The sequence below is a fragment of the Paroedura picta genome, chromosome 6 (genome assembly GCF_049243985.1).
Source record: "Paroedura picta isolate Pp20150507F chromosome 6, Ppicta_v3.0, whole genome shotgun sequence".
Taxonomy (NCBI): Eukaryota; Metazoa; Chordata; class Lepidosauria; order Squamata; family Gekkonidae; genus Paroedura; species Paroedura picta.
Genome location: NC_135374.1, coordinates 42010068 through 42024924, shown reverse-complemented (window position 1 = coordinate 42024924; position 14857 = coordinate 42010068). Strand labels below are relative to the sequence as shown.

The window sequence follows — 14857 nt, the reverse complement described above, 5'->3', positions numbered from 1 at the left end:
ACAAAATTGATTTGGAGACATCAGGAAAGGGATATGGGCTGGCGGCCTACAGGAGGAGCAGCAACAGTGGCAGCATCCCCCCCCCCAGGCAAGCTGCTTGCCCTGCCATGACCCCTGGAAAAGGGTTGTTCAGCCCTCAAGACCCCAGGTTGAGAACCACTGTCATAATACAACTGACCCTCTTCCCCCCTTTGATTTTACACCCATGGCCTAACCACCAAGCCCTCTGGGTTGAGGTAGCCAGTTCCCTAGTTTGTGGCCATGCCCATTAAGATAGGAGGGGAAAGTCAACAGATCCCCTCTGGAACTCCCAGGGACCCTCAGGAGTCCACAGCCCCCTGGTTGAGAATCCCTGACTTAGATCTACCTAGTAGAAGCTGGATGACAAGAACCTCTTCCAGGGAAATCCACTGGGCGCTTTTTCACATGACATTCAGGGGTTTACTGATGTGCCTAGAATTAAAGACCATTAATTTGCCCCTACTTCTTTTGGAAATCTCAAAGGCAGACAAGTAGTGGTCATCACTGACAGTATAACAGTGAAAAAAAAACTACTAGCAAGTCATGCTCCTGTATGTGGCATCACTTCATTCTTCATTCTTTGGGAAAGGGAGAAAGGGTTGAGATCTGATCAGTCCTCACTATCTAAATTTTTTTATTGCTTCTCAGCCCTTAGCCCTCAGTGGTTGTTCATGTTCTCTGTTAAGGTCCATATGACCACAATTTTGGCTTTTCATTTGGCTGAGATGACCAAACTGTGTACTGTCATCCTCATACCAGGCCATTTTCAAATGTTTGAACAATTTGTTTCCTCCTATGAATACTCCAACAGAGGTTATCTTTAGTACTCTCACAATTAATCTATAAACTTTTTGAACCATGGGCTATCTGTGAGTTGCCATTTTTGTTTGCCAGGACAATGTTTCTAATAACAGTAACGCACCGCATCCACCCTTGCCCCCTTCCCCCAGTGCTTCAGGCAGTTGAGTGTACAGAGCAGGGGAACTACTAGGGTGAGCAGACAGCAGCTGTGACTTAGCCATACCGACTGGCTTGCAAGTGACTTCCTTGCCAACTGAAGAGATGATGATGGGTACACAGGGTGTGAAATCTGGACACAGAATTACTCTGACCCAACTCAAGAGAGTTTTTAGATTAAGAATTTTAAAAATTAATGTTGAAATGTTTTTATATTTATTTGTATTGTATATGTATTTTATTGATGTTAGCCTCCCTGAGTCTATTACAGGGAGGGGTAGCCAAGACATCTAATCTTTAAACTGCTCGGGGAGCGGTATACATAATTGGTTAAGGGCTAAGTGGGTGGAGAGTGGGCATGGCTGGTCCGGGTGAGGACAGACCAGCGTTCTAGCCAGTCGGGTGAGGGCCCAATCGGAAGACGCGAAGCTAAGTGGGCGGAGATTGGGTGGGGCCCTCACCAGGACAGTCCAGAGCTCTACCCAGTCAGGATGCACAAAGCCTCAGAGAGGTCATGCCCACTCAGGACTTTGGCCCAATCATTGGGCCAAAGTTCTGACAAGGCCCGCCCACCCACGGGCAATCTGGAGACATCGCTGCCAGTCTACTCCAGACCACCGCAAGGAGAGGAGGTCAGTACGGCAGCCAAGGGGGATAAGAACAGAGGCTTGAACAGGCTACGCCAGCCCTTTTTGCCCCAAGGCTGTCCTAACTGTCGCTTCCAACTGTAACTTCCCTCTCTTTGCCTCAGAACACTGATGGAGCTGGCAGGAGGCTGGTGAGTGCGCTCCCTCCCCCTTTCTTCAGGCCTGCTGTGAAGGAGACTCTGACAGCCCCTGACTGAGGGGAGGGAGGAGTTTCTGAGAGCAACGCAGGGGAGTCTGAGGGCATGGGTGAGGGCCTTCCTTTTGAGGGGGCGGGAGCATTCCCCTTCTGCCAAACAGCTGGCTGACAGGAAGGCCACAGAAAAGCGTCTTCTCACTTAAAATACTGCTGTGGCCGGCCATACTGCTGGAGGGAAGAAACAGCCAAGCAACTCTCTGCAGATTTGAGACCTACCACACAGGGTTGTTATGCAGATGAGACTGGAAGCTGTTGCAGAAGTTCCTTTGCCTCCTGTTTAAACTGCACAACAAGCCTGTGCAGTAGGCCTCAAGTGTGGGAGGCCTTAAATGTTTCTTCTCCTCAACCCTGTCCAAACTCCATAGCAGCCTTTTCTGCCTGGGGAGCTGATCTTTATACTCTGCAGATGAGTTGTAATTCTAGGAGCTCTCCAGGTCCCACCTAGAGGTTGGCTATCCCTGGGTCAGAGATATTCCTGGAGATTTGGAGGAGGGCCTTAAAATTGTACAATGCCTCCAAAGTAGCCATTTTTACCTGCAGAGCTGATCATTATAATCTAGAGATGGGCAGCTATCTAGAGAGGAAGGTAGAGGTTCACAGACTGTGGTTGGGGTGGAGTGGTTGTGGGTGTGTCCCTCCTGGGCTATGGGCTTTGGCCAGCCCTTACAGCAACTGTTTGAATTTTGGGGTGTAGAGAAACAGACAGACAGACCAATATCAGTCCTGGAAAGTTCAGGAAGATCTAAGGAATATTTACATCCTGAAACTGTAAATAGTGAACAAGTAAATGGCTGGAGAGACATGGGAACTGAAGTGACTTTTTTCAAGCTTGGCCTGGTAAATAAAAACTCCTATGAAGGAATGCATGTGAGGGGAGAGAGCTTTCCCTTCAGCCTAACTGCCTAGAGATGAGCTGTACTTCCAGGAGATTCTTGGACCCCACCTGGAATGCTGGCATTCCTAAACCTCAGGGGGATACAATGCTACACAGTCACCCCTCCAAAGTAGCCATTTTTGATTGCAGAGCTGGTCTGTATAGTCTGGAGATGAGCAGCAATTCCATGCCCCACGTGGAGGTTGGCTGTCCCTGGTCTGAACATATTCCTTGAAGCCTGAAAGTGGGGCCTTAAAATTGTGTAATGCCCCCCCAGCTACCTAGCACTCCCTGACCTATTTCAGATCAAGAGAACATTGCAGAGAAGAGTTAAGGTTCCACACTACCTAGGTGTGCACAGACCTGACTAAGGTCAAGACTGCTGTGCATAGAGAGACCTCCTCTTAGGGTTGCCATCTTCCAAGTGAGGCTCTCTACCCCACCTCCCTCACAGAGAGTCTGTTATGGGGAGAGGAAGGGAAGGCGACTGGAAACTGCTTTGAGACACCTGAGGCCTGCTGGGTGATTGCAGCCCATTCCCAATTCTCTCAGACCTCTCACAGAAACACATCTCTCACAGGTTGTCTATTGTGGGGAGACGAAGGGAAAGGGTTTGTAAACCACTTTGAGACTCCTTTGGGTAGTAAACAGCAGGGTACAAAAATCCAGCTATTCTTCTAAGGAGCAACTGTGAAAGAAGCATTTGGGCACATACAATTTTATTAACAGTAAAATGGAGAAGAAGGAACAGGGTGGACACCTGTGTACTGTGACTCCCCCATGTGTATTAGGACAGGGGGACAAGAAGGGAAATGATGTTGAATGCAGAACTGGGAGGAATTGGTTGCCATGTAATCTTCCCCTAAGAAGAGTCTCCAGTCTGATTTCCCTTCATATATCTAAAGACATGGCTATGGAAAGAAGAAGAAGAAGAAGAAGAGTTGGTTCTTATATGCCGCTTTTCCCTACCCGAAGGAGGCTCAAAGCGGCTTACAGTCGCCTTCCCATTCCTCTCCCCACAACAGACACCCTGTGGGGTGGGTGAGGCTGAGAGAGCACTGATATCACTGCCCGGTCAGAACAGTTTTATCAGTGCCGTGGCGAGCCCAAGGTCACCCAGCTGGCAGCATGTGGGGGAGCACAGAATCGAACCTGGCATGCCAGATTACAAGTCCGCACTCCTAACCACTACACCAAACTGGCTCTCTGAAATGAAAGTGGTTACAGATGAAAGATCATCTGTAACCACTATGTCACAATTCCTAAAGGTCAGTCCTTTCCCTACACAACGATCATTCCAAACCACAGGTTCTTGACACCTATATCTCCACACCCATGCCCTCATTTGTCTCCATGCCACCACAACCTCCCAGACAACACATACATTCAACCCCATGCCCTTCCAGACTGGACAACTACTCCCCTTCCTCTTCCTACTGCCAAGTTCTAACGCCCGTTATATTCCTGGATACAACAGGCTTTGTCCCTAGTAATAAATCAATAGTAAATAAATAATAAAATAAGCAAGAGAGGATAAAGGAGATGTTGGTGGGCAGGTTGAGTGGTGGGGATGTTAAATTGAGGAAAAAGGGGGCAGTGGGAGGGTAAGTGCAAGGTCAGGATCAGTATTGGGTGTAAAGGGGGGAGAAGAAGTAGGATGTAGAATGAAAAAGATGGGAGGATGATGTAGTAGTGGGAAGGAAAGTTAGAGAAAGGTGGCTGGAGGCAGGTTGAAGGTAGATGATAATAACTACTAGAAATACACAAATCCTCAAAAGCTCTGAAATCTCCTAACACAGCATGTGTCACCACACCCACTTTCGTAGGCTCCAACTGTTCTGGATGTGGTAGATGACAAATATCTTCAAGTTGTCTGTCAGATATCTCCTCTCCAGAAACTGTTGTGTTTGACTAGGTGCTGGCAAGTAGTGAGAAACTTGAATGTGATAAAAATGGCTGTTGAAAAGATGGCACTTAAATTGAAAAGAAAGTAGGAAAGTGTTAAGAAAAGTTTCTTAGAGCTCTCTCAATGTAATTTGTGATCCCAGCAGCAGTTTTTAAATACAAATAAAAAGATCAAGTAATTGAAATGCACTTCGATTTTACCTAAAGTATTTGTGGGTGTGGAGAGGTAATTTTTTTTTTTTTACAGATTTCTCCCTCTAAGCTGTTCCTAGGTGGCCCCATCCCCTAGGAACAACATTTTTGGGAATGTTTTGGGCTACTGCTGGAAGCATCCTTGGCTTTTGTGCTCATAGAAATTCTAGGTGGGGTCAGATGATAGAATGTCAAGAGTACTATACCCAGGGCATAGTAGTCAAAGCCTTCCCTGAGTATGAGTCTAAATACAGAGGTTCCCTTTAATTACCATGGCTAGTAGTCATTGATGGACCTGTGGTCTCTGTAAATGTCTAATAATCTTTTAAAGCTATCTTTGCTACTGGCTATCATTCCATACACTGGCACTGAGCTTTTGCCATTTTGGCTTTTATATACCAAGCAAACTTTGAAAAGTGTTCTACAACAAGGTTGCAAATACTTATAGATGGTGGACCCAACAGAAGAAAGAATTCTGATACACTAGTCATAATTTTCAGCTGTGTTGCTCCAGCTGTAGACATTTATTTGTTTACTGGATTGGGTTTGTTACCCACCACTCCCAAACAAGCTAGCTTGTGGTGGGTTACAGAATAAAACCCCACAATAAAACCCTAACTTCAAACAATTAATTAACAGTCATAAAAACAAACCTAAGGCAAAGAAGAAAGTACCTCCCTCTTCATGTAAATGGGGATGGCCAGTGTTCCAGCCATTTCAAGGAAGGCCATGATCTTTCTTGCCCTGGTGGAAACATATGTTGTGGCCATTCAACTATTAAAAGAGACTGTTTGTTTTGTAATACAGCTATTCAGCCGTTATTTGGAGTAGTCAGGACTACATATTTTCAACATGTTTCAAGTTTTAGCATGTATTACCTGAGATTCACTTTGGGAAGGTTAGTTAGCTGTTATAGTGATCTCGCCCCCTTCCACCCTTCACGCACAGGATTTTTTTTTCTTTTCTTACTTTCTTGCTGAGCAGCCCCTATGTTTTCTTTTTGTTAGCTGATCTGTGGCTGTCCCACCCTGTCATGTTGTTATATACTTTGATGTTGGCCCAGTCCAGTTACGTGAGGTAAGAGACAAAATCACCTCCTTATATTCTTCTGTAATGGCACACAAGAGGCTTTTCAAAATAAAATATTTAAATTGGAGGGGGAAAGTCAGGTGGATTCAGGGGTAGGATGTATGAAATGAATGATAATAAAAACGGATATAACTACGTAATAGTACTAAATCCATATCATATGTTGCCAACAAGTAAGCATGTTTGCTGTTCTACAAGAGCTTTGCAACTGAGGAGAGGCTTTCTTTTCATTTTCCGCATTAACGCACAAACATAGGTTTCTGAGTTTCACTGACACATCGTATTTAGAAGGCTGTAACATACAACAAAGTTCCCAAATCCTTCTCTCTACACAGACCAGGGGTCACTCCTCTTTTAAGAGTTATCTCTGTTTTCACTGGGCAGGGATTTTCTCTCTTAACTAGAAGTTCTGTCCCTTTCCAGCTTGATTGGAGATGCTAAACTGTCTCTTCTTCAACTGTTAGTTACAACTGTCATTTTTTTAACTGCCAGTCTCCACAATGTTTGAACCATATGACACTCAAAGGTTTTCAGACACTGTGAGACATTAGCCCTTGACAGTTTGTCACAGCTAGAAAGTATATTTTCACCAAATGTGGTTAATGGAAGTTGTATAGGGGTTGTCTTATTAGCTATTTCAGACAAGTAGAATTTTCTTACTTGTGTTTTTAAAATGTGCATAGGAATACTGCTGAACAGTGACTGAAGACTTTTCCTTTTTGGAAATTTTTATTTATTTATTTATTTATATTTATAATTAGATTTCTATAACTGCTCCTTTTGGCATTGCCGGCTCAGGTCAGTTTACAATATTTATAAACATCGTCATAAATAGCCTTAAAACAATTAAAACAGCTAAAAATTACTCATTATTCACTACAGAGCCAGCCACCATAAGTCTTGTCTCCTGCATTCCTTTCTCCCATTCATGGGGGTGAATTTTTTGGAGAAGGGCCCATTTCAGTTACATTCTACTGTTACGATGGTCAATTCTTAGTCTGACAAAGAGTGCTTGCACTCGAAATGTCACACCTTGAATAAATCTTTGTTGGTCTTAAAGGTGCTACTGGACTCTGATTTTATTATCAGTCATTGGCCCCCAACCAAACACCTAGCGGAAGAGCTGTGTCTTGCAGCCCCTTTGGAACTGAGGAAGCTCCTGCAGGACCAGCAGCTCTTCAGGGAAATGATGAAACACTATAGATAAGACTATAAACATTTGGTAAAAAGTGGGTTTTCTGTCCACTTTCCAACATGCATTTTTAAAATAAATATGAATGAATGAATGAATGAATGAATGAATGAATGAATTTGAGTCCTATATGGCAGCAATCCCCAACCTTTTTATGGTTGAGGACCGGCTCCGGGGGTGGGGAAGACCCGGCGGCCTGGGTGCCACACATGCGCGTTATCGCCCCCTGGTGGTGAAAACATGCATACAGATGTTATTGAGATGATCATGTCATCACGTCATCTGTCAACCTGTCATGTTGTTGTACAACATACAGTACAACATGGAAGGCATTTGTCTGCTGGTACAGGTGAAAGAATGTGGACCATCTAAATCCAAAGCTCAGAAACATCTTGTAATTTCTCCATGATGGCCTATCTCAAAAAATTAAGGCGTCCACCTTACAAAGACAGGTAGCAGCCCTGGTTTCTATCATGCCCAATTTTAAAGGTAACCCTCTTTCCAAACATCCACAGGTAATCAGATTCCTGAAAGAAGCAGTGCAGAAGAAAGGTCCAACACTTCATAAGTTCCCCATATGGAAATTGAACAGAGTACTTAGAGGATTAATTAAGGCCCTGTTTGAACTTATCATGTCATCTTCATTGAAGTATCTAAGAATGAAAAGAATCTTCCTAGTAGCAGCGACACTGGGCAGCGAGAAGAAGTTTGGAACTTGCGGCCTTATCCATCAGAAAAGAACTATAGTATTTGTTGGTATATAAGACTACTTTTCCCCCCGGAAAAACATGCCTCTAAGTGGGGGGGTCGTCCTATACACCGGGTGCACTTCAGTTGGGATAGACATAGCTGCCCATAGCGGCCCATTGTAATGTAATGTAACAAACTCTATATTTTGAGTGGAAATGTTGGGGGGTTGTCTTATACGCCCAGTTGTCTTATACGCTGGTATCTGTGTTTCATAAAGACAAAGTAATTCTGAAAACAGACCTGACCTTTCATCTGAAGGTAGTATCCCCATTCCATCAGAATCAGGAGATCATTTTACCATCCTTTTGCCCGAAACCAGTATATCCTGAGGAAGTCTTGTGGCATACCCTTGATGTAAGAAGAACATTGAAGGTGTTCTTGATAAGAACGGAGAAGGTAAAAAAAAAACAGAATTGTTGTTCATAGCTGTATCACCTCTGAAGCTAAGATGGCAAGCGTGGTGATAGAGCACTGCCTACCCAGAGTGATTGCAGAAGCATATCTGATTCAAAAGCTGAAGTCCCCTGAAGGAATTATAACACATTACATCTGAAGCACAGCTACTATGTCAGCAGCCCTGTCTAGCATAGCATCAGTAGAAGAAATATACAGAGCAACTACACGATCTATGCTATCAACCTTCATTAAATGGTACAAAGTAGGTGCATTTAGTTCTGCAGAGGCAGCCTTTGGCTGCACAGTATTACAATATGTGATCAGAACCGATGACGATGGCCCATCCTAAGTGGGACACAGTTATGGGAGGTTCCAGCAAGATGTCCTCAACCCTAGGGGGAGAACAACCATTGGATATGTACCAAGAAGGGTCCTTCTCCCTGGGATGTAAAGAGGACATATTTACCCCTCCCTTCCATTGTCAAATACAATATAAATGGTTGCTATATGAAATAGTAATTCGTTTTCTTAATAAGTTCTTCTTCCATTTCCAAACTATTCCTATCTCCTTTAAAAGTTATGAAGGTTAATGTTATATGTTGGTTGTTAAGTTGGTTGATATTATATTAAGCCTAGTAGAGTTTAATACTATAGCAACTGAGGAGATTGGGTGAATGCCACCTACTGGCCGGAAGTTCCTTCCTCTCTTGAAACCAGCAGTGGAAACTCACTTAGCGATGGCCTCTTTATGCCCTGGGGGGAAAGGACCCTTGGTACATATCCAACGGTCATTTTCTTCCTTCCTTCCACCCTAGTTGCTTGATTCTTAATGTACCCTATTAGAAGCAGAGCTTCCAAGACTGTGGTCCAAAGCCTGCAACCACACTCTGAAGTAAACTCTCCCAGAATATTTATTTACACATACATCTTGTTTTCATTAAAAGATGAGTCAATAAAATAATAGATTTATTTGAAACACTTTAGAGGATCATAAGTGCTCAACTATTATTTGATATCTTTAAACCGCCCGCTCCAGCGGAGTGGTAGGAATAAAGGAGTAAGGACAAGTGGGGAGGAGTTAGGGCGGGCCCCGTCCGGGATAAAAACTCAGAAGGGTGAATCAGGAGCCACGAAGCGGCTCCTGATTCGCCCCTCCGAGTGGCAATCCAGGGCCAAGTGGCCACTTGGCCCATCCTCCGAGGAGCACTCTGTGGCCCGGAGAAGGCCGCGAGTCTCAGCCGGGTGGGGGGGGCGGCCTTGTCCCGGCCCGGGAAGAGCCTCACCGCGTCACAGGCGTGGCAAGGCTCTTTCCGTGGCCGGGAGAAGGCTGCCCATCTCGCCCAGGTGGGTGGGGGGTGGCCCGGCCTTCTCCGGGCAGCAGAAAGAGCCTCAGCGCATCACAGACTCGCCGAGGCTCTTTCTGCAGCCCGCAGGAGGCCGCAAGTCTTGCCCGGGTGGGTGCGGGGGGCTCACCTTCTCCCGGCCCCGGGAAGAGCTGGCCTTCTGACACCCCGATGCCGCGCCGCTGACCATGGACTCTACAAACGGTGAGTACTGCGCCCCAGGGTCACGGCTCTCGCCAGGAGTCGGGGCGTCTGCCTTCCCCTTCCCTTTTTCCCCTTTCAAAGCCCATTTTTATAAATGGGCTTTGAAACTAGTTTAGTAATATTGGGCTGAATTGGTAAGGCAACCAATGTAAATTGCCTGCTTTGCACTAACTTCTCCTTTTGTAAAGTTCTCTTTTTGTGGAACTGTTAAAACTATCATATAATGCATTTGGAAATGCCACATAAATGTGCAGGCAATCATTAAAACAGGTCTGTGTTCAGCTCCTACCTTGCTAATTGTTTTCTTGGGATTATTTGGATTGTGTAGAAAGCTTTTCTAAATCTCCTTTATTACTGAAGTCATTGTTGCCAGCAGGAATAAGATTAAAGGTGCTTAAGACTGTAGAGTTGTTTCTAATTTGTACGTGTCATTTCAGTGGCATTTTAACAGAATTTTGTCTTGCCTCAATCCGCTCCCGACTTCCCCATGGTACTGTGCTCAAGTTAGGTCCGAGAAGGAAAGCTATTGGAAGAAATTTTCATTTTGTTCCCTAATTATTATGCTGGCACTTGGGAGATAATTTTTCCCTTCATGCACTGCCAATTAATATGCAAATGAGCTGATAAATATTTATATCATGATTTAAATTATGCAGGGAGCGCTTTCAGTGTACTCTGCAAATGAATTGTTCATGGACTTCAAAGTGCTGGCTGCTGTGCTAACGAGGGGAGATTTGCATAAGGCCCTAATCAGGCGCATACTGATTAAGCTTCATTATGGAAACTGCCAGCTGCAATCTTTGTTTCTATTTTATTAAAAAAGGGGAACTTTTCATGCTTCAGTCGCCTTGACAATGTCAGACACAGCTAGTAGGAGAGACTAAAACTCCACAGAGCAACTGAAGTTTCTCTGTTCAGTTGAAGATTGCTATGGTGTAACTGAAGTTGTGTTTCTCTATCCCCACCCCCTCCCTTTCTTGTTCCGTTAAGAGCAGTAGTATAGGTTTTTATTTTATAAATAGGGTCCACCCCCCCCCCCCTCCTTGGACTACCTGAATCTGCAAAGGATTGCACAGCTATGCTGGACTGCAGCGACTACGTTCTAGGTGGGTACCAGTTGGACTGACTCTTTCACGTGTTTAATATGGAAATAGCGGTTGTGAAGATTGACTATGCATGGGTGCTTAATCACACATGCAGGACTGAGGGAGGATGGGGACTGCCACTGGTGTGATAGCTTGCCTCCGAGGCTGTGCCTTTTTCTGTGTTCAGGGCAGTGTTGATAGACTGAAGTTGCTCCTGCTTCAAGTGATGTTCATTGCAGTTGCTTGTGGGATTTTAATCTGAAAAACATTTGATGTTTGTCAGAAGGAGAGTCTTGTTTTCTTGTGTGTTTCTTTCTAAAACGACACTTGGGAGGGAGAAAGCTCCATCTATTATGACTTACAGGCTGGATCAGTTCATCCGGAATGGTATATTTGTGTGGGTGTAAGTGATACAAAGCTGCACCAATGTTTAGTGTCAAAAAAGGTTGCTTTGCACAGTCAGGGCTTCTGACACCTCTGCTACTAGTAACTGTGAGGGCTACAGTATTTCCTGCTGATCCACTGTTAATAGCCTTTTAGTTGTGTGTGTTCTTTTTGTGTACAAGCTATTGAGACTTTGCAGAACCTGTCTTTAATCTTCAGGGCTTCTAACCTGCAGTATTGTAAGAATTCATAATCAAAAGATTTAAGGCGGTAAACAAACTGAACTCATGCAAATGTCTATCGTTCATGAGCCACAGTTTCTCCCTGTGTATGCAGATTCAGCTGTTCAGTATTGCATTGCAGCAAAGATGTTGGGAAACATTTGTTCTCACCCTACCTTTAGTGAATTTTTTATAGATCATGGCATACCTATACCAGGGCATAAAAACATGGGAAAATGTGTATCCTTAGGTGGATTTATAAGCCTATGAATATTAGCAGATCCATTTTCATAGTTACGTGTACATGTTTGGAAATGCTGATTATATTTTGATGATTGGCCTTGTAGCTGTCTTGCAGGGACGCTAGAGCTCTCTTTAACTTTAGTAAAGATGCCATTCATTTTGATAACAGCTCACCAAAATATGACCAGCCCTGCACCTGGTGCTTTCAGTCCATGATTTGGTTTTGATTCTTGTACTTTTAGATTACAGTGCTGTTTCAGCACTAGGTATGACATTTTGTGTTGCTCGGGAATACATAAAATAATTTTCTCCTTGATATTTTTAAATCTCTTCTCGGCAATTTATAGTAGTTAAGCCCAGCTGTTTAAAACCATACATTCTGCCTGTGTCAGTACAGTGTTTAATGTATGTGTAGTCCAGAACCACGGGGATAATCTTGCTACACATCAGATTCAGAGAATGCAGCCTTCTGTTCCCACTGGTAGCCAGCTAGATATCTGTGAATTCACAAGCAGATCATGCAGGTGATAGCCTTGCCTTGTTCTTTCTCCCCAGCACTTGGTATTCAACCAGTATGTTATAGTGGCTAGAATGTTGGACTGGGATTTGGGAGACCAAGGTTCAAATCCCTCCTCTGCCATGGAAGCTTACAGGGTGATCTTAGTCCACTCACATACTTTCAGACTAAGGTACCTCACAGGAGAGAGATTATGATGGGTAGCCATATTTGTATGTAGCTGCAGAAAAAAAGCAAGAGTCTAGTAGCACCTTAAAGACTAACAAAATTTGTGGCAGGGTGTGAGATTTCAGGAGTCACTGAAGAAATGAGTGGTTGCTCATGAAACCTCATACTCTGCCACAGCTTTTGTTAGTCTTTAAGGTGCTACTGAACTATTGTTCTTGTCCACTTATACCTTACAGGGTTGTTGTGAAATTAAAATGGAAAAGAGAAGTAAACCTGTTTGAGTCCCCACTAGTGAGAAAGGTAGGTATAAATAAAATAAATATTCAGAGGGAGGTTGGCTGTGTTCATGGGGGCTCCATTTAACTGTCGCAGCATATAGCTATTGATAAGAGGCAGCCACTATAAATCAAATGTTTAATCAACCGACCTAAGGTGGTGCCCATCATCACACCTTATACTATGATAGTCCATTACTTAATATCACATACTATTGGCCCTTTAGCAATCTATTTTGTTTTTGTCCTGTCTTCGCTTCAAGGAACTCAGGATAGCTCCCTCCTGTTCTAACCACTAGGACTTAGAAAGGGGAGAAAGTGAAGGTAGCTGTATTTTCTTTAGAGCATCATTCACAGATTATTTCATTTGCAAATTCTGACAGAATTCAAGATCCAGGGTGGATGGAGGAATTGTAATAATGATTTTGTTTCCTAAGGTAAATCTTTATAGTAAAATCCTTCTAGATGGGTTAGGTTTTGGTTTTTTAAAGACTCTGTCTCAGGTTCCTATAGCCAATATAAACCTTGGACGTCAAAAATAATGAAGCTGTTGACATAGAGGGGTAAAGCAACTTGCCATGCATAGTAGGTATATCATACTGGCATTATGTACACGTAAATGTATTATTAACAGGGATGGAAGAAACATTTTTGAAATATTTCCCAGGAACTTCTGAAAAGAAGGCATGCATTTGGGTATTTTTTAGCCTTGGTATATGTAATGTAGGTATGTGTGATTCTTTAGTCATTGTTGGCATGCTCATTCCCACATAGCAGAAAAATATAATTCATATTTATCATCTCTGTCTTCTCCAAGATTGTGAACATCTAGCAGGTGATCATGCTATTACATTATTTTGGGGAATTGTAGGATTTTCTCCAAGGCAGAAGATGATATACATGTTGCAGACTGTATCGTCACAAGCAGAACTACTGTGGTGTGGTGCAGTAGTAGCTGCAGAAATCTCCTCTTCCTCCTGTCTATTCTATCAAAGGCTGGACTGATGCAATTGATTCTTCCAGAAATATGAGGGCTCCCTATTGGCCATATTTCCACACCGTGTTATCCTTTTATTTCTTATTTTGGTCCCATTCTCCAGACACAATCTGTGTACTCCTTATCCCCTGTTAGCTTAGTAGAGAAAAATACTTCTGTGGCCAGCTTGCACTTTTTAGATATTGCAACGTGTGACTGTTAGAATAGCAACTCAGTTTTCAATGAACCAACTGGATTCTCCTTGATGTAGGTTAATGTTTCTGGGGTTCCTTATTGTTAATCGTGCACAGCAGCAAAAAAAATCCCACGCCCTTTAAGATCCAGGAATTGAGAGAGATGTTTTGTGGGGGGTTTTTTTTGCAGATGCCTAGGAATTGTCACATTATAATTATGATTATTAGTTCAGTGTATTTCCCAGTACTCCTGAGGAATCATAATTGTTTCCTTTCCTTTTTTATCCCAAACATTCCTTCTTCCAATGTTTGACTCTGTGCGTTGGCTAACATCTTCCCAGAATGTGTCAGTCATCTGTCATTATATGTGTGTGTGTGTGTGTGTGTGTTATTATATACATACACACACACACACACACACACACACATACATATATATAAACATATATATATATGTTTTAAAACATATATATATATGTTTTAATATGTACTTGGACTGGCCACCTTTCTGTTGAATGTTAATTCTGGTTTCAATGTAATCTGGTTTCTCTATGTGTAGCAGTTTCTGTGGGTTTTTTTCTTTAGTTAGCAGCTGCTGCTTATTTTCATTCTGCTTTACTACTTCATTACATAAGAGAAGCCTAGGACAATATTCAGATCACCTGGAGATTGTGTTTTGAGGCATTTGCCTGCCCTTCAGTGTCTGCAGTTAACCAGTAGACCATAACTGGGAAACATTACCTCAATGGATGTGTATGATGGGAGGAGCCCACTTAGTCATAATCCAAGTAAATAGGATTCATCTAAATTCTGTGTGATATGGTTATTATTCCAAGGGAGTACTTTACAGCCAGAATAGGGTTTTTGTATGTACTTCCTCTATTATCTGCATTGCAAAATAAGTACAGTTGTATGAAATAATGGAAGGTAAGGCTTTCCTCACACTGTTATGCCTCCCCCTCAAGATGTCAACTGTTCTAGCAAAAATTGAACTTGCAGAGTTACAAGTGAGGAAATGCATGAAGCTT

The 14857-nt window shown here is 43.2% G+C and overlaps 1 protein-coding gene across 11 annotated transcripts in view; it reads left to right on the top strand.

Annotated features, from left to right (window-relative positions):
* The window catches only part of POU2F1 (POU class 2 homeobox 1), a 127769-nt gene that overhangs the window by 54288 nt on the left and 58624 nt on the right, over positions 1–14857 (top strand). The window contains exon 3 of one of the 11 annotated variants that reach the window (XM_077342261.1): positions 5800–5869. The exons of 8 other annotated variants lie outside the window; for them this stretch is intronic. Coding sequence is in view for 2 of the 3 variants with exons in the window: in XM_077342258.1 (XP_077198373.1) it covers positions 10845–10872 (28 nt within the window). In the remaining variant the exon portion in view is untranslated. Of the gene's footprint in view, positions 1–5799; positions 5870–10620; positions 10873–14857 lie in introns of those variants that run through there. 2 more of the 11 variants (XM_077342258.1, XM_077342266.1) reach the window with 2 other exon arrangements.